We start from the raw sequence: 20,542 nt of genomic DNA on the forward strand, positions 1-20,542 counted from the left end.
GTGTTGGGGAGGCATTAGGAAGTCCACTATCTTAAACCCTGAGTGGGGTAGGCACATGTGGGTAAAAACTGGGAATATAAAGTAGAGAGCCTTGAACACCAAAGCCCTTGAGAGGTTTGTGGGGTATGTTATTTTAGGTTTGTTGTCTGGCTTTATAATTATATGAATTCATTTAAATGAATTTTGTTCATACCAAAAACGTCTGAAGAAATCCCCGTAAGCTCACCATCCAGAGATACGTCTACTAATAGTGGACACATTTTTCCTGTTTTTTTTCTTATACATATAGGAAAGCAAATTTAAAAGACCACTCTGTCTATAATTTTGTGTATTACAATTTTATTGACATCATCTAATTTTCCCATATTTATGAGGTAAGCAACATTGTATATTACCATTTAATGTTCAGTTCTATAAATAAAAAGTAGTTTTCTTCTTTTATCTTAGATAGTCCCTTTTTGGACACTTAAATTCTTTCCAGTTGTCTGTTAATACAATTTTTCGTGCGGTAGTTCAGGTAATTTCCTTAAGATTCATGTTTAGAAATGAAATTATTGTTTTCAAGAATATTTTTCAGACATTCGAGACAATATGTGCTAAACTTCTTCCCTAGCAGTTGCACCAATACTCATTCCTGCTAGCCTAAAGGAGAGTGTTAGTCTCACCGCACCTTTACCCATATTTAGTGTCATTATTTCTTCATTGATGGTTCTTTGTTTTAGTTTGCATTTGATTGCTAATAATGATAAACTGCTTTTCATATGTTTACTTCCATTTGTAGTTTATATATTTTTTCCATTGGTATGGGCTTTTCTTGTTTATGTCATTTTAACTTTTTTTTTCAGTGTTTGAATATATTCAAAATTACATATTCCTTTGTGGTTTCTTCTATTATTAAATTAATTTTCTCTCAGTGACTTTTTTTAGTCTTTTAATTTTTGTTTTGTTTTGTTATTAATTTTGAAATTTTGTTTATGTATAGAATATATAAAACATGAACAAAATAAACACCCATGGACTCACGACTCAGCAGAAGAACTAGAACCACCCAGTACCTTAGAAGCCTTCCTGAGTACCCTCAGCCCTGTCATTCAGGAGACAGTTACTTTTCCTGCATTTTGTCTTACTCATTCACTTACTTTTAATTAGTTTTACCACCTGTGCTGTATTCCTCGCCAATACTTTATTAGATTTTGTCTCTTTTTGAACTTTATATAAAAGCTGAATATATTTTTTCATGATTTAATTCTGTTGCTCAAGATTTGTTCATATCATCAAATATAACTATATAGTAGTTCATAGAATGAATAAACAAATTGATGAATTTGGGGTTTTTAGGTTTATGTATCATGTACTATACTGCTATGAACATTTTACATGTCTGGCACACACATGCAAGAATTTCTCTAGGGCAGTAGTTCTCAGAGTTGGTCCAGGAAATAGGGTCCTTGAGACCATCCATATCAAGGAGTTTGGGAAGGCAAAACAATTTTTATAAAACACTAAAATATCATGTTTCTTTTTTACCATCATTCTCTCACAAGCATACAGCAACATTTTCCAGTTGCTACATGATATGTGATGTCATTGCTCTGATGGCTTTTAGAATATGTGCTTGTGTGTTCTCATGTTTAAATTTTTTCTTAATTTTTATACCTAACACAGTAACTGCCAACAAATATAACCCATATAAACAAACAAACAAAAAAACTTTTGGGTGGTCCTCAATTATTTTTAAGAGTGTAAAAGGGGTCCTGAGACCAAAAAGTTTGAAAACTGCTGCTCTAATGTTTGCGCCCAACAGTGAAATGGGCAAATTGTGCAATAAGCACATTGTTCAGCTTTAGTAGGTATTGCCGAACTGTTTCTGTCTTTGTGTTGTTATAAAAGAATATCTTAGGATGGGTAATTTATAAAGAAAAGAGGTTTATTTGGCTCATGGTTCTACAGGCTATACAAGAAGCATGGTGCCAGTATCTGCTTCCAATGAGGCCTCAGGAAGCTTCCACTGCTGGCAGAAGGTGAAGGAGAGCAGGCATTTACACAGTGAGAGGAAGGAAAGGAGAGAGGAGGTGGTGCCAGGCTCTTTTCAACAACTAGGTCTCATGGGAACTAAGAGTGAGAACTCCCTCACTCCCACAAGAACTGCACAGAGCCTTTCTTTCCTGAGGGATCCACCCCCACCTCCAACTTTGGGGATCAAATTTCAGTATGAGACTTGGTGGATACAAACTATACCCAAACCAAGCAGTTTCTCAGAGTGATTATATCAGTTTTCATTTTAACCAGCAGTATTTGAGTGCCCTTGTTTTTCCACATTCTAAAATTTGGCACTGTAATTTCTTTTAAATTTTTGTCTATCTGATGAGGGTGTTGGGACATCTCATTGTGGTGGTTTTAATTTCTTTGAATACCAGTGAGATTGAGCATTTTTTTCATGTCTTTATGGGCCATTTGGCTTCTGCTTCTGTGAAAAATCACTTTTTTTTTTTTTGAGACAAAGTCTCACTCTGTTGCCCCAGCTAGAGTGCCATGACGTCAGCCTAGCTCACAGCAGCTTCAAACTCCTGGGCTCAAGCAATCCTTCTTCCTCAGCCTCCTGAGTAAGTAGGACTACAGGCATGCACCACCATGCTCAGCTAATTTTTTCTATATATTTTTAGTTGGCCAATTAATTTCTTTCTATTTTTAGTACAGCTGGGGTCTCATTCTTGCTCAGGCTGATGTCAAACTCCTGACCTTGAGCGATCCACTGTCTCGGCCTCCCATAGTGCTAGGATTACAGGCGTGAGCCACCACACACCCTGAAAATCACTTCTTTAGGCTCTTCTTGGCCCTTAATTCTTCCATATCAATTTTAGAATCAGCTTATTGTATTTCTGCAAAAAAACAAAAAACTTTTGTTGGGATTTTGAGTGAGTTTATGTTAAATCAGAAGGTCAAGACAGTTGACATCATTGTGATTGAGTCTTCTTATCCAAGAACCTGGTGTATATATCTATGTGCTAAAGTCTTCCTTATTGGAAGATTTATAATTTTTTCTCTAACAGTTAACCCATCTTTTGTTATATTTCTTCCCAGGTACTATACATGTTTTACTCTTATAGTTATTTAAATGGTATGTCTTAAAATCTATTTTCTAAATGATGGTTGCTGGTTTATGGAAAATACATTTGTTTTTTAATACTGATAGTGAATTCAGAAGCCTTATTATTAATTCTGATAATTTATCAGGGATTTCTATGTAGATAATAACATCACCTTGAAATACTGACTTTTCTTTTTCACTTGCCAATTCTTAAATCTTTCAATGCTTTCCCTTTACTACATTAGCTAAAACTTTTAGAACACTGTTGAATAGCAGCAGTGATAAAAGACTACTTGCCTTATCCCTGATCATAGAAAGATAGCTCCAAACATGTCACCTCTAAGTATGATCTTTGTAGATATCCTTTATCAAAATGAAGTTTTCTTCTTTTCCTGGTTTGCTAGTTTGAAATGTTTTGTTTGTTTTGTGTTGTTCTCATCACGATTGATAGTTTAATTTCACTAAATTCAGTTTCTTAATCTGTTGCACACATTTATTGTATCTGTTGAAATTGTCATTGGTTTTTTTCCCTTTAATGTATTAATATGGTAGATTATGTTGATAAGGTTTTTTAAATGCTAAATTCCGTTTAATAGTTTAAGAATTTTGCTTCTGTATTGTTGAATTGGCCTGTAATTTCCCTTTCTTGTATTTTTCTTGTACAGGATTGACATCAGGATTATGTAGGCTTCATAAGTTTAGGAATAGTTCCTCTTTTCTATTCCCTGGAAGATATGTTCATTGTTTAGCTCTAACCTGATTCCAAAAAATCACACCCCCTGCCAATTTATCATTATTGTTTTATATATCAGTGTTTGATTACTTACCGCATCTTTACTAATATTGTGATTGACCATTTTTTCTAGAGTTTCAGAGCCTGTATCTGGAATCATAGTTTCATCTAAAGTATAACCTTTAGATTTCCCCTAGTGGGGGGTGTTGGTGCTAAACTTTCTTAGTTTCGAAAATGTCTTTATTTTGTCCTTTTTTTTTAAATTAAGCAATTAACTTTGAAGAATGCCTTCATTTTATTAGGCCAAAGAAGACAAAGTAGTTAGAGAAGTAGGAGAATTAGGAAATTTTAGTATCACAGACAACAAAAAAAGGAGAATTTCAAGGATAAGAGGATCAGTAGTGAATGGAAGGAACCACTGTAAGGTAAAAGGAACATATAACAGGGATGGTCCTTATTGGTTACCCTCTCTAGAAAGGAAGGGTGGGAGGAAAATAACATTTAAAATGTAACTATACCATTGGATAGTTTGCAAATGTGTCTAGATTAGGAACCACCCAAGGTAACAGCTCAGGCTTCACTTATCTTTGCATCTGTAATACTTAGATCTCTTTTGGGCTAGCATATGGTAGGTGATCACAGATTATCCTTCATAAATAGTGAGTTATTATTATCCCCAAGCGAGAAAGCCTTTAAAAGATAGAAAGATAGACACTTATATTTTCTTAAATTCTGCTCCATCTTTAACATTCTCAAGGTCAACCTTTTTAAAGTTGCCATGATCAGAATGAAGAAGAAAAGATCTTGAGTTTATCACATGAATGGATAAAGGAAATCTAGTATGTATACACAATGGAATACTATTCAGCCTTTAGAAAGAAGGAAATCCTATCGTTTGTGACAATTTGGATGAACCTGGAGGACATTATGTTAAGTGAAATAAGCCAGAAACAGAAAGACAAATACTGTATGATCTCACTTTAATGTAGAATCTAAAAAAGTTGAACTTACAGAAGTAGAGAGTAGAATGATAGTTACCAGGGGATAGGGGAGATTAAGGAGATATTGCTCAAAGGACAAAAAATTTCAGCCACATAAAGGGATAAGTTAAGAGATCTATCATACAACATGGTGACTATAGTTAATAACAATGTATTGTGTACTTGAAAATTGCTACGAGAGTAGATTTTAACTGTTAATCACCACAAAAAAATGATAAGCATGTGAGATAATGCATATGTTATTTAGCTTAATTTAGCCTTTCCACAGTGGATACATACGTCAAAACATCATGTTGCACACCATAAACATATACAATTTTTATTTGACTTTTTAAAAAGAGTTCATCAGTTTTTGTCCTTATTACATATCTAAAACTTTCAAGACTCCAGTGTGGAGAATATTAGATTGTAACTTCTTGTGGTGACTTGAGTGGTAAATTTCTGTTGGTATAGAGAATTGGTAGACCTGATTATTTTTGAATCCTTATTAGTGGTGCCTGGCAGATATTATTTTTTTTCTGACTCATCTCTTTAAGTTGTTGATACCGCTTCTTTATATACCCTCATTCTGAATTTTTAGTGAGATGTGCAACTTTAAAGAGTGTCACTAGAATACTAGCATTTCTAAAATGTCAATTTGTTTTTAGTCATCATTTGAAAAGCTTGCACAGAAGAGTGATCTGTTTACCAAATCTGTGGCTTTTGATAGAAGAGTGTTTCATTACTGAAAACTTAATCTCATAAGATCTCAAGGAGATTGAGTAGAGTTCACAGAAATTCCTAAAGGATTTCTTCCTTCTGCAGCATTTCACATGAAATGAGAGAACAAAATACTACATTTCAATCAAAACTATTTTAAACCGATTTTCTTTTGGCTATAGAGATTTGGCCTATATATATGTAGAACATTTTTGATATTACTTTGTTCTTACTAGTTGAGCCATGATTTAACAGAAGCTTTTCTTTACCCATCATACTGCTATATATTCACAACTGACACAGACATTCATAAACAATTTTAAAGTTTTTATACAGGTATTTACTCTATACCCAATCATTGAAGGAAAAAAAATACATAAAAATGTATAAGAAAAAGAAGAGTCATGAGAAACCCCATATACATCCAATAGAACTTCCAGAAGGGAAAAAAGACAGTGCTATTAGAAGAGATAATAGTTGATAGCTATTCAGAGTTAATAAAATATATCAAATCCTCAGATTAAAGAAGTATAATGGAATCTGAGCATCATAAAGAAATTAATCTCAAGGTGTATCATAGTAAATCCAAAAACACCAACAGCAAAGAGAAAATCTGACTGCCCGAGAGAAATGACAGATTGTCCATAAAGGAAAAAATCAGACTGATACTTGATTTTTTATCAGTAACAGTAATGCCAGGAAGCAGTAAAATAATTTTCTGAAGGGGCTGTTTGACATAACTTACCATTTTTTTGAAATGAAGGGTTTTTTTTCAAAAAAAGGTTTTAGGCAAGCAAAGATTGATCATTGCTGATTAAAAAAAAAAAAACTAACTACCAGACTACTTCACTAATAAGTAAATAGAACACAGAGGAAGCAGAGGGATACAAGCAGCAATGAAAAGCAAAGAAATGAATAAGCAAATTAGTAAAGAAAAAATCTAAATGTTGATAGTAAGGGAGAAAGTTTAAAACAATAAAAGGAGTAGGGGAAATTGGAAGTAAAACAATACAAGGACTTGTTCAAAATGGGGATAGAGGTGTTAACTTTGGATTTTGTTGTTTTCAGTGTATTTAAAATAAGGGTAACCATTGAGAGATAGAAATAAAATGCTTAATTTCAAAACCAGTGGAGGAATGAAAAGAGGAGTGAAAAAAAAGTCATCTCTCCAGCAAGAAGCAGGAAAGGAGGAAAAAAGCATGGTAACTAGAAAACACAGGATGACCGCAGAAATAATCTGAACTTTATTAGTAGTCACTACAAATATAAATAGATTTATACATATTAAGTGTCAGATTAGATTTTAAAAATCTTAATTATGTATGGCCTACAGGAGACTAATCTAAAATAAATTAATGTAGAAGGGTTGAAAAATAAATGGAAAAAGGTATACAAAACCAGTATTAACCAAAAGTAATCCTGTGTTGGCAGTACTTTCCTTTTTTTTTTTTTTTTTTTTTTTTTTTTTATGGAACAATATCACTTTAATTGCCTTAAAAGATAATTTTATTGCAAACTACAAAAATAACAATGTATTGTGATATTTAAAAGATACAAGGGTGTAAAATATATGACGAAAATATCACAAAGAATGGGAGAGGGAAAATGAAAGTATACTGCTTTAAAGTTCTTATCCACTAAGGGATATGGTATAATATTTTTGTAATTATACTGTGTTTAGCTGAAAATGTATACTGTAAACATTACAACAGCATTCTAAAATAATAAAAAGGTGTAGATAATGAAGCAATAGCAGAGATAAATTTAAATCATCAAAATTTGCTATTTGTCCTTTTTTCCTAGTACTTTCCTTTTTTAAAAAATTTTTTTCTTTTTTGTTTTCTGTCTTTTTTCCCCCAATTTTACCTCATTAGGCAGTACTTTCATCAGACAAAATATTATTTAAGGTGAAAAACATTCACACATATAAAAAGGATACTATTAGTGATAAAAGAAACCCTAAAAAGGTATAACAATTAGGAACTTACCACAAAAAACTACCTAACAGTGTAACTTTAAAATACTTATAGCAAAAGCACCTAGAATTACAAGGGAAACTTCAAGAAGTCCACAGACATGTTGAATGATTTTAACAAAGCTTTCAGAAATATGCAGAACAAGCAGACTAGAAATCCTTAAAGATTTTAGAAGATTTTAACACCACAATGAGCAAATTTGATACATAGATATATGTTTGTGTATGTATGAGTGTACAGACTCTCATACACAACTAATACAGAATATATACTTTTTGAATATATATTTGTACTTTTGGAACTTTTGCAAACATTCATCACATAATAAGTCAAAAAGGAAGTCTCAGAAAATTCCAGAGAAGCTAGATCATACAGACCATGTTCTCACACCATTAAGCAACTTTATTAGAAGTCACAATAACAAATACTTTAAAACATCAAATGTTAGGAAACTAAATAACACACCTCTAAATAACCCATGGATTAAGAACTTCTCAATAATATGTATAATTCTTACTTCTGGTAAATAACTCATGGGTTAAAGAAGATATCACAATGAAATTCCAAAATACTTAAAGCTAAATGTATCTTCTACAAATATCATGTTTAATTGTGAAACTTAAGAATAATTACCATTAAGTTAGGAAAAAGGCAGTGATTGCTACTATTATTTCTATAATTCTATATTATATAACTTAGTTATCAATATGACAAGGAAAATACAAGGTATAAGGTTTGTCAATCTTGTCATAGCCTTATGATAGCAACACAAAGATCTCTAAACTGTCTAATTATCTAGCAAAAGAAATGTAAGGCTTTTATGAGAAGATCAAGGGAAACTTTAACTTGATCAGTGACGTTCTAGTTCTTTATTTTAAAAAAAATCTAAAGCCATTAAATTAATATGTGTTAATTCTGGGTCACAGCTACATCATAAGTAGTTGTCAACATTATTTTTCTGTTCTATAAATTTTTAGCTTTTTAAAGGAGAAAGAAAAAGACAATCTATTACTGAAGTTCTGGGTCCTCAAAGAATGCAACGTATACTGGGGAATAGACCTGTACATGGCTAATTATTCAGTAGTAAAGATTTAGTGTACACCTACTGTGTGTCAAGCATTAGGGGAGAGGTCCAAAGTCCCTGACCTCATGGAGCTTAGCTGAGGAAACAGCTTCAGTCCCACTGCCCTCAGGCCTTACCCATGCCTCACAAGGGTCTTGCTGTTAAAGGTGTGATTTGAGGAGCTCTTCCCTCAAAATGACTGATTATTGCTCAAGAACACTATTGGTTTTAGTGAAACTGGCCTCTCATTCTCCCATTTGACGAAGAGAAACCAAGTGAAAGATTCCAGATAGTGCCCCCATGATGAGGCCTTGAGGCAGAGTCCATAATACGCAGGAATAGACCATGGTCCATTACATCTAAGCCTGGATAACTGGCTGGTAACTAATGAGGGCCTGAAAAACACCATTGAAAGTTTAGCTTTGTTTTTTTAGGAGTAATGGAGCTCTTGAAGGTTAGTACCTGAAACAAAAAGCACCTCCCCTCTCTCCAGTAGACCAGAGATCAGCAAAGTCTTGTTTTTGTATGGCCCTCAAGCTGAGGATATTTTTTGTATTTTTAAAGGGTCGTTAAACACATACACACAAAAAAAAAGAATCATCAGCAGAGGATGTTTGTAGCCCTCCAAGTCTTAAGATATTTATATATTTACCTATACAGAAAAAGTTTGCCAACCCCTGCAGTAGACCAGTTTGTTCTCAAAGTGTGGTCCTTGGACTCAGCAGCATCAGCATCGTATAGGAACTGGTTACAAATGCTGATTCTCGGATCCCAATCTGAATTAGACACTCTTGGAGTGAGGCCCAGTAAGCCTTGTTTTAATAAGCCCTTCTGGTGATTCTGATACATGCTGAAGTTTGAAAATCACCACTATAGGCCAGTGGCTTAAACCCATCATAAAAAAATCATCTGTCTCTCATTCTTACCAGATAGTTTCACAAGTAAGTAGCAATCCAGAGTAGGTTGTAGCCAACTAGCAGAGGATGCACTTGAGAGGATACTGTTATTTTGGCCCAATGTTGGCATTTACACAGTGCAGTCAATAGAAACAGTCCATCCGATAACAATGCTCTCCCAAGGGCCTATCAGGATTTTTAGTGGACTCATGCTCAGAGTTACGGAGAAATAAGAGATCCTAAAATGTTTTAGACTACTATAATAATCTAGAGTTGTATGTTTGCTGCTTTTGATGTCCAGTTAATAACTGTTGTCCAGTTTTCATTATTAGAATACTTTTGTCTTTTTTCAACCTTTATTTGAAATCTAGGCACATTTTATAATAACTACAATGTATTTTCAAGATTCTCTCAACTGGTTAACTATTTGGTACATTAGAATTTAGTATTCTTTTCATGGTTAACATTCTACTTTATGTTAATAGAAATGCATTTTGTGTACTATGAAATTTTTAGTGTTCTTGGTCTTCCTAAGACTATGGGTAAGCAGACCTTACCTCCATTTTACGGAGAAGAAAATAAGACCCAGGGTGACTTGCTCATTCCCGTTGAACATAGCAGCATGGATCTTCTGATTCTATTACTCTACCCTGTATCTTGAATATGGCCAGAAATTTTTTCACATTTGTTAGCCTTAAAACAAGTTTCTGACCTGTTGATAATGTCACTAGCCAAGAAGTACAAGAAAGAAAAAGAAAAGTTAATAATGGAATTTCCTGTTTTACAAGTAAGAACTATATAGTCTCTTTATCTTGCAACACACAGTTTTTTTAAGTGTGTATGTGCATGCATGTGTGAGAGAGAGAGAACAAGCAAGTGAGCATGTATATGGAGAGAGATGAAAAGCCGAGACAGAGAAATCATAGTTACCCTGGAACATTTAATACTGTCTGTTCCTAGAGGTGAATCACCATTGTCATGTATCTTTTGTTCTTTCTCTGCCAAATTATGGACTTTACAATGTATTTCGTGATGATACACTTGTATAAATATGAGACCAATTTATAGAGCAAAATTCATATAACAACAAATAAATAGTAGAAAGGGCCAGTGAACCATAGGTGTGCTAATAGTTCATTAAGGTTTCTTAACAAAGGAGTGGCTAAAATGAGCTATTTTGAAGAAATGCAGAGGTGAGGCTTAAAAGTCCACCACGTGGGATTAATATTGGTTTGTGATCGTTTTCAGTGGTCTGCAAGATGAAAGGATGAAAGTAATCAGGACAAGGTATTATGAGAAGGTATACATATATATATATATATATATATATATATATATACGTATCTTTGATAAAACTAAACCCTTCTCATCCTCATCTGTACACTTTAGTCATTGATAGGTAAAGTCTTTCAAAATGTTGTCCTAGGTGTATGTATGTGCACACACATGCGTTTTTGTATCTTCAGATACTTTTTGAATGTACATTTTTAACTTCTTCCTAAGTTAACATCTTGTCTCAAAATTCCTGAGACTGGGTAACTTATAAATAACAGACATTCATTTTCTTTCACATCTGGAGGCTGGGAAGGGCTTTCTGCTGTGTCCTCACATGGCAGAAAGCAGTCATATTAACTAGGGAGGAGCCCTCATGGCATAATCACCTCTTCAAGACCCCACCTCTTAATACTATCACATTGGCAACACCTGAATTTCGAAGGGGACACATTCAAACCATAGCATTTCTGGACTTGCCAAAGGACTGGTTTTCTGAAAACTCCCAATCACTTGAGGACTCAGTTGTCTGAGGGCTGGGTTTGAAAGCAGCAAATTGTGTTGTCATAAGAAGAGTTAATTATTGTCATTGGTCTTGTGGTCCCAGGCCATGTTTTCCTTACCCTGAATGCTCAGTTTATTCTGTTTCTCTCTGCCATTCTGTCTTTGCCTCCCTCGTCTTTCTCTTCTCTCCTTGTCTCATTCACTCTCTCTCTCCTCCCTTCCTCCTCTCCTCTATACCCTTTTCCTCTGTCCTCTTCTTCCTCTGCTTTTCTCTTACCTCTGTCTACCAACCCCCACATGGGTCCCCCTCTCCAATCTTCTCTTTTCTTTTCCCCTCTCTGGTTTCATTTCTATTTGTCTAGGAGTAAATGACCAGCAACCAGCATTTTATATGTAAGTACATGTCAATTAATAACAATAATTAATCAACTTAATATAAATGGAGATTTCTAATTTCAAAGATCTGCATCTGTGAAAGCTATCAAAGAGCAGTGGGCTTTAAATTTCCTAGTAATGGGTACTCTTTTGTTTATGGTGTCCCTAGTGGTGGATCTAACAGTGGTAATGATAATGATAACAACAACAATGTTTTATTCTTCTTAACATGGCTAATATTTACTGAGTTTTTACCACTTGCCAAATATTGGTCTAAGTAATTGGTTTTCAGAGTGTAGCCCGGGGACCCTAGAAGATCCCCAAGACTCTTTCAGAAACCTGTGAGATCAAAACTATTTTCATAATAATTCTAAGATACCATTTGCCTTTTGCACTGTGTTGACATTTACACTGATTACATAGAAGCAATGGTGGGTAAAACTGCTTGGCTCCTCAGCTTGAATCAAGACTAATAGGCATTATAGTCTTCATTGTCAGCATACTCAGTTTTGTTTGTTTTTTTTTAAAAGCCAATTTTATTTCCAAAAGTCCCTGATAAAGCAGTAAATTTTATTAAATAGTGACCCTTGAGTGCATGTCCTTTTAATGTTCTCTGTGACAAAATTAGGAAGTATGCATAAAACACTTCTGCATGCTAAGTATGTTTGAGTTGCCAGCTGAATTAGTCACCTTTTTCATAAACCACTATTTTTATTTGAAAGAAAAATCATGCATTGAATACTGCTGAATTTTCAAATAGCAGAACTAAACAATAATTTCCAAGGTTTACCTACCACAGAACCACTCATTTTATAGATTAGAAAAATAGAGCCTAGATATTAAAAGCCATATCCAAGGTAACACTCTACAAATGCATGATTTATGGCCTCATATTTTATAGTACTTTAAATTTCCAAGTACTTTCACATATACTTTTTCATCTGATTCTCACACAGCACTGTGAGTATATAAAACAGCTGAAAGACAAGGAAATTGAGAATCAAAGAAGATAATTCTCTGAATGCACTTTATATTTTCCTAGACTTTTAGCTATTATCTCTAAGGGCCTACAATAAGGCAGTGCAAATGGAGAGGAGATAGAATCTATAAAACTTGGCAACTAACTAGATGCAAAAGAAAAGGAAATGAAGGAGCCAGGGAATTTTCTGAAATTTTTTGCTTGGGCCCCTGGGAAGATCAGTTAACTGAGGAAAAACAAAATGAGAAGGAATAGATTCCGTCAACAAATATATGAAGGCCTTTTCATTGGTAGTACTGTCATCTGCTTTGGAAGATGCTTAGGATGTATAGACTCTGTGCCTTTACTATCTATTTGGGAATAGATATGATGTGCATGCCAGTAATTCTAATTCAAGGTAAAAAGTGGTAAGTGCCATAAGAAAAGCTTAGTTCAAGTCCCATACCATTTTACAAGAGGGAAAGAATTACTTTTGGGCTCAGGGAAAATATTATAGAAGAGGGAGCATTTGAAAGGAGTCTTGAAGAATGGTAGTATTTGGATGTACAGAGACAAGGTGAGTCCAGTTACATAAAAATGGTGAGAGCAAACAAAAAAAAAATGGTGAGAGCATGGCAAGGAAGGAGGAATATCTGGCATAGGGGTTAGTATGAATATAGCATGTATGTAGGCAGATGAGAAATCGTTATTGGAAATAATTATTCCAATAAATTATTGGAAATATTGGCTACAGAGTCCAAAAATAGTAAATATCCTAATGCTGCATACATGTTCAGTTTTATATTTTATATTTAGTTCATCTTTTTAAATGATACTTGTCTAACAAATGTCTTCTTAAGTATAACTTAGTTATTTCTTTACATATAAAATTTCTTCATTCTTCGTTGATTAGGTTAAGAATTTCAAGTTCAGATAGCATAATTGCTCTTTCCAGGTGTTGGTTTATAGTTTTAGAGAGGATTGTGCCAAATATTTGACTATGGTCTTATTTTAACCTCTACAGTGGCTTAAAATAAACCTGCTTTCTTTAAGTAACCGTATTCTCACACTTAGAAATTCCATCAATCCTTTAAATTGCATTTTCATCTGAACTACATCCCTGTGTCTATCCTCAGATAGCTGAACTTTGGCTTTCAGGTCTTTCTTCTCCTTTGGCATTAGTGATTATTTTTCACTGCAGAATTAATCTGACTTGGATATTTATTACTGTTTTTTCCTTAGATAAGTCAGATAAATATGATCCACGTGATGTTGAAAGGCTACAACAAGATGATAACTGGGTTGAAAGTTACTTACATTGGAGACATGATAGTGTAGATGAAACACTGAAGATGCTTGATGAAAGTTTTCAGTGGAGAAAAGAAATTTCTGTCAATGGTAAGCTGTTCAATTTAACCTTGACTGTAATATCTCCTGCACAAATGTTACTGTTTTACATTTATTTAATCATGCATTGGCACATATTCTTGGCACTCAGTCATAAACACCAGAATATAATTATTTAAGCAACCCAATAATACTTTCAAAGGAACACCTCATGAATAAGTCTTATAACTAGGATCATTCATAAGGAAATCAGATCTCTAGGGAGCAGCAATCACACTCGTGTTCTTTACTCACAGCAGAGACTCCTGATCTGTTTTTAGTTCAGTACCATTAAACAATAGCAAGACAGCAACTTCACTACCAGGCCTCTAGATAAGGAGATACTGTTTTTCTCAATAACAAGTCTATGTCTTTCTGTATTCCCAGAGTTCTTTGTGCTAATAGGTACTCCATATAGAATTGCTAAATAAACGGAAATCTCAAAAAAGTCTCTTGTTATCCCCAAGGAAGCTGTGGCAGTTTTCTCTTAACGTCTTAATTTCTAGGTATACCACTAGATTGAGATTTTTCTCAAAAATGGGAGTTGTACATCTTAAGGGGAGTTTTTGTTTTTTAGTGTTTTGTTTTGTTTTGTTTTGTTTTGTTTTGAGACAGGGTCTTACTCTGTTGTCCAGGATAGAGAGCAGTGGCATCATGATAGCTCACTGCAACCTCAAACTCCTGGACTCAAGAGATCCTCCTGCCTCAGCCTCCTGAGTAGCTGGGACTACAGGCACACGCTACCATGCTCAGCTAATTTTTCTATTTTTTGTAGAGACGGGGCCTTGCTATGTTGCACAGATTGGTCTTAACCACTTTGGTACGGCGCTCACCAGCTGCAAAACCTTGCCCACTGCCGGCACTCACAGTCTGCACAATAGTTTATGTAATGCACAATAGCTGTGCATTGACGAGGAATCCATTTTGCTCTTGTGTGATGAGGAAAGCTTTAAAGCACTGAAAGCTTGTTTTACTTTACAGGCAGCTTTACTTGTAATGTAAATCAGAATAGGTAACATATACATATATGTTTTTATTACGTTATTTTTAAATGTTCACAATTTTATTTTGATAAATGAAAAAATTAGAAAAGTCATATCACGGCTGTCGGCTAAAATCGACGCTCGTCTGTGCACCTTCATCTGTGGCTATCAACTGTAGTCGACACTGGTACTGAAGTGGTTAAACTTCCTGGCCTCAAGCAATCCTCCCACCACTAGGATTACAGCCATGAGCTACTACACCAGCCTGGGAGTTTGATAATAGTCTTCAGGTATATGAAGAACTTTTCACAGGAAGGGTTACCTGTTATCTCTCTCCTAAAAATTTAACAAGAAGAAATTGGCATAACTTCTGATTTCAATTGGGTATAAAGAAGGATTTTCTGTCCGTGAGGATTATAAACTCTAGGTGACTTGAGTCTGAAGACTTAATAAAAAATAGTCAACAAATAAATCTAGAGTATACACTTTCCCACTCTTCATATTTGCAGAAGGAATCCATGAGAAGAAGAAATAATGTGATTGGAAATGTTAACGCTGTAGTAATTTCAACAAATAGTGAAGCATTTGTTATGTAAATTAAGCAAAGAAATATAAATCTAATATATCTAAATGATTTAAGTACAAAATAAACTTTTAAACTCAACAATACTTGTTTTCTTACATAGAATTGCTAGTTTCTGGTGGCAAATAGCAGAGAGTTGATAAGGGGGTGGGAAAAGAAATCTTTTGACAGTTCTTGGGGAACTGCTGGTGAATGAAACAAAAGCCTTGGTGTTTGCTGCCTTGCTCTGTTGGTCCTCAGTCTCACCAGAAACTGGACAAGCCCTTTGTTTGTTCCTCTTGCTAAAGGTTCCCCAAGGTTCTAAAATATATTAGAGTCTACTGGGTATCAAACATTGTAGAAAAATACCATTTTACTGGAGAAACCAAAGTGATTTTTTTTCACTAATTCTGAGGCTACATGTAGATATTTACTGGCATGTTCTCTTGAAATGGTGTGATAGTGACAATATTTGTTTACAAGTCATTGTGTGAAAGAAACTCAACCACAATGTGGAAATGTAGCCACATAAATAATGACATGTCAAGGGGAATGGAGTTTATCCATTTCTTTCCCTGTGTCTTTATGTAGTTTGTTTCCTTAGTAGGAAACATCATTTTTTTATTGCCAGAAATTCTTTCCACATGTTTGTATCTTTTTTTAAATACCAGAACTACTATACCACATTATCTTTACATTGTGAGTTTTATTTTAGGTCCCTAAATTACAGTTACTGATCAAAGTTTATCACTTTTTAGACCTTAACGAATCCTCCATTCCCAGATGGTTATTGGAAATGGGTCTTATTTATCTCCATGGTTATGACAAAGAAGGTAACAAATTGTGTAAGTATTTTTAATTTCTGTACTGGCTTTTCAAGATTTTGAGATGTAGGTATCTATTTCAACTGAACTAATCAGCAGCAGAACTTTCCTCGTATGTAGCACACATGAAGTCTCCTACAATTAAGGATCAGTAGGACCATCTAAGGATCAGCAGGGCCATCTTTACAGAGTGTCAGACACTTAGTAGTTGTGTTTACTGTTTGTATTATAATAAAGTAGGCAACAAAGGCAAATGTTGCATACTATAACACAGCCAAAATAATTTAATTCAGCATCATTATCTTCCTTCTAACTAGACTGTGATATTAAAATTCAACTCAGTATTTTTATAATCTTTTTGATAGTCACTAAAGTTTGCTACATGGGCTTTTTTCCTTTAGAGTCTTTTTCATAATCTTCTTCCCTTGACTTTTTCTGAAATGTGTGTGATAACGGGAGGAACAGTAAGTCATTTCTGTTGTTCAGATGACTCCCTTGTTGTGCCTTTCTCCCTCTTGCCCCAGATCCAGCTTGGTTTTGTATTAAGGATGGGACTTGGCATGTGTGCTTGAGCACCATACTGGACAGAAGGCCTGCACTTATCTTGCTTGCCCTCTCTATAGCATGTAATCTGGCCCCGTTTCAACAATACTCTTTGCATTTTCCTCTTATCACAGCCACATCCTTTTCAACCTTTTTTTCTTATTTCCCTTATACCCGGTCCCTTTAGTATGTCTCCCAGGCTTCGTTCCTTTCTTTGCCTTTTTTACTTTTCCAGCTGATAGTCTCCTTGGGTGATCTCAAGCACCTTGGCAGCTTCAGCTACCTCCCCACACACAGTGGTGATCCTATACAATCCCCAGGCCACATGCACATACCCAGCTACCCACCTGACTGGCACCTGAATGCCACCTGGCTCAGCTGCCTTCAGCATAACACACAACTGAACATCCACATTCTGCCAACTTGCTCACTTTCGGTATTGCCCACCTCAGGCCCACTCATTGGCTCTTCCTCTGATACAGCTTCCTTCGGGCCCCTTTTCCATCTTCACTGGCCTCTTCCTCATTCCAGTCCCTAACTACTACCTGCTTGTCCCCAGGCCCTTCCCACATCATAGCCTCCTTCACTCTGCCCTCTATGCTACTGCTGAGAGGTGTTCTGAAACAGGAAAATCAAAGCACCCCAGTGTTTCATTCAGAGTCCTTCAGGCCCAGCCCCTAGCTCTGTTTAGCTTCTCCTCTCACCACTCATCACGTTTCATCTCAGCTGCCACCACTGGAACGGTTTGCCACGTTCTACCCACATGCAGGCACCCACTGGTGCCTCCATAGCACCTCTGTCAGTGGCCTTCCTCTGGATGGAACATTTTTTCTAGTGTTTACAGAACTACTGGCTCTCTTTTTGTTAAGCACAATAAAGAGTACTTTTAGTGTTTGTTCACCTGTATTTTCTTTTCCCCTTTACTTACAAGTTAAGTTTGTTTATTTCCTAAGGGAAAGAAAAATAGTTTACCTCTCTGTTACTCTTTAATTTACGGTTCTCCCAAGTGTAACTATTTCTCATTTAAAAGAAGGAAGGGGGCTGGGGTTGAAGAAAAAATTTAAGAAAGAAAAGAAGGAAAAAATGTTTTTTAATCTGAGAAACAAAATGAATTATAAATGAAAAAATGTTAAGGGAAAGGCTATACATACACACACACACATATATTAAAAAATAATATTATAATGCCATAAATCTTATTTTTATCTTTCATTCTGTTTAAAGTCTGGATCAGGGTGAAGTATCATACAAAAGACCAGAAAACCATACCGGACAAAAAAAAGCTCATAGCATTCTGGTTAGAACGTTATGCTAAGAGAGAAAATGGGAAACCTGTAACAGTGATGTTTGACCTGTCAGAAACTGGAATAAATAGCATCGTAAGCATTTTTTTCATTCATTCTAAATCATTGTTTATCATGGCTTCCTCCCTCTCTACTGTCCTCCCTGCCAACCTAACATTGCTGTAAAATTGAGCTAAGATTTGGGATTTATTTTTTTACTCTTACAATGTGAATGAAGTCAAACATGAAATAGGGTTTGCAGAGAATTAAATTTGTTTCAGTATTTGGCATTGAAACTGTCAATTTCCTAGAAATGTTCCTTGTCTGATATGCAGGATGCAGAGGTAGAACGTCGAGGCTGGCAGGGTATCAGTTGATGTGATAACAGTGAACTTTGATATCAAAGCTAATATCCTACAGCACCCACCCGTGTGCCTGGCACACAGTAATACATTCAGTAAATATCGAGTAAGGTAATGTATGATCTCTAATTTTTTATGTTCATACTGTGTTTTGCAGTTGCAAGATGTTCACATGAGGTTTGCACATGTGGCACTTTGTGATTTTGTTGGGTATTTTTGTTTGTTTGGATTTGTTTTCTGTTTGTTTGATTTGGTTAACTTTGAAAACCCATTCTCTTCAGGTGATTTTGCCAAACTTAAAAAATGAGTAAAACCTACCAGTCTTTAAGCCCTTGTGACCTTTGTGGTACCTACAAACCATTCAGCAGCAATTAATATCAATTGGCACATTTATTCTAAATGTTGTCTCTTATATTTAAACCGTGGTTGATTGTAGTAGCAGTGCACATGGCATTTGTAGAAGTACTCAGAGCAGTGTTGAAATCTTCTTGGAATTCTGTTTGGCAAAGTATGTTAAGAATTCATACTCTTTGCCTGGTAACTAATTTCTGGAAATCTGTTCTAAGGAAATAATCCTGAGTACCGAAAAAGCATCGTGAGCCCAAATGTTTTTTGAGTGTCATTTAAAATAGGGAAAAATTAGAAAAAGTGTAAATGTGCAATGTGGTGAAATGGTAAATTATGGTACATCTGATGGAGTATGCTTACCTATGTAACATGATGTTTAAAAAGAATTTGTAGTAATATGTGGGAGTACCCTTTTACTGAAATGAGAAAAGGTGTATGTTCATATATACCGTAATATGTGTATATACTATGACATGGTTATATATTTCCCCCCAAAAAAGGAAACTATAGGTAGACATTATAATAAACAAACAAAAACAGGATAGAGACAGCTGTTAACAAGAGTTCGTTTTGGATGGCCAGACCACAGATTGTTTTTTAATATTTCTATTTCTTCCTTTTATTTTTTAAGAATCCAGTGCCCTGGATTTTTCCAACCTAGTTTCCATGTCAATAGGTTTTAAATCACAGAGTAAATTATTTTATATAGCAAATAAAAATCAACTTGCCTAGATAAATATTCTATAAAAATAAATCATGATTCTGTTATCCTTTGGGTATGGTAGTTTCCTAATTATTAACCCAGAATCATGAAAAATAAAATGTTAATGTTTTCTGTTGCCAAACATAGGGGCAGGGAATTGACTTGAGCTGTCTGAATTTTTTAAAGCTGCTTATATGATATCTCACCATCTTTAATTTGTAAAAATTTAAGTCATTATTAGTGTTTTAAAATGCTTATATCTTATTGAATAATTTACTTTTATATATGACCCTTTTGTGATTCATAAAGGATTTAAGTCAGCTTTATAAAGATGTATACAAAATTGCAAGGCAAAAAGATAAGAAAATTATCTGTTAGAGTTGGTCTACCAGTTTGACTCTAAGCTTCAGCTGCCTGCCTGAAAGAAATGCAATCATTTAAAATTATTCAGTGGCCCTACTTTAAAACCAGTGTCTTAGGAGAAGTATATCCATTCCTGACACTTGAACTAGACAAGAAAATTCTTTCATGAGTCCTCAAAAGGAAGACGTTTTACAAGATAATGAATAAACATCCTTGAGAGCATCCTTATAGAATGCTGAGCAACAGGTTTTATGGAGCTATTTTACATAGTGCCCACTAATGGACATACACCAGTGGCATCTTATCAAATCCACTGAATTAGCAGTAACTCAAGACTTTATGAACAAGGATATTCAATTAATTAAATGATGGAAACAAGAATATTAGACTAATCCTAGCATTCTGGGAGGCCGAGGTGGGCGGATGGCTTGAGGTCAGGAGTTCGAAACCAGCCTGAGCGATACCCCATCTCTACTAAAAATAGAAAGAAATTAATTGACCAACTAAAAATATATATACAAAAAAAATTAGCCGGGCATGGTGGCACATGCCTGTAGTCCCAGCTACTTGGGAGGCTGAGGCAGTAGGATCGCTTGAGCCCAGGGGATTGAGGTTGCTGT

General features: G+C 34.9%; 1 protein-coding gene across 2 annotated transcripts in view; it reads left to right on the forward strand.

Annotated features, from left to right (window-relative positions):
- Positions 1 to 20,542, forward strand: part of MOSPD2 (motile sperm domain containing 2) — a 46,107-nt gene that overhangs the window by 3,768 nt on the left and 21,797 nt on the right. For both annotated transcript variants that reach the window (XM_020284933.2, XM_012784783.3), the window contains exons 3-5: positions 13,808 to 13,963; positions 16,255 to 16,341; positions 18,088 to 18,242. In XM_020284933.2, coding sequence (XP_020140522.1) covers positions 13,808 to 13,963; positions 16,255 to 16,341; positions 18,088 to 18,242 — 398 coding nt within the window. The remainder of the gene's footprint in view (positions 1 to 13,807; positions 13,964 to 16,254; positions 16,342 to 18,087; positions 18,243 to 20,542) is intronic.

The sequence above is a fragment of the Microcebus murinus genome, chromosome X, assembly GCF_040939455.1.
Source record: "Microcebus murinus isolate Inina chromosome X, M.murinus_Inina_mat1.0, whole genome shotgun sequence".
Classification (NCBI taxonomy): domain Eukaryota; kingdom Metazoa; phylum Chordata; class Mammalia; order Primates; family Cheirogaleidae; genus Microcebus; species Microcebus murinus.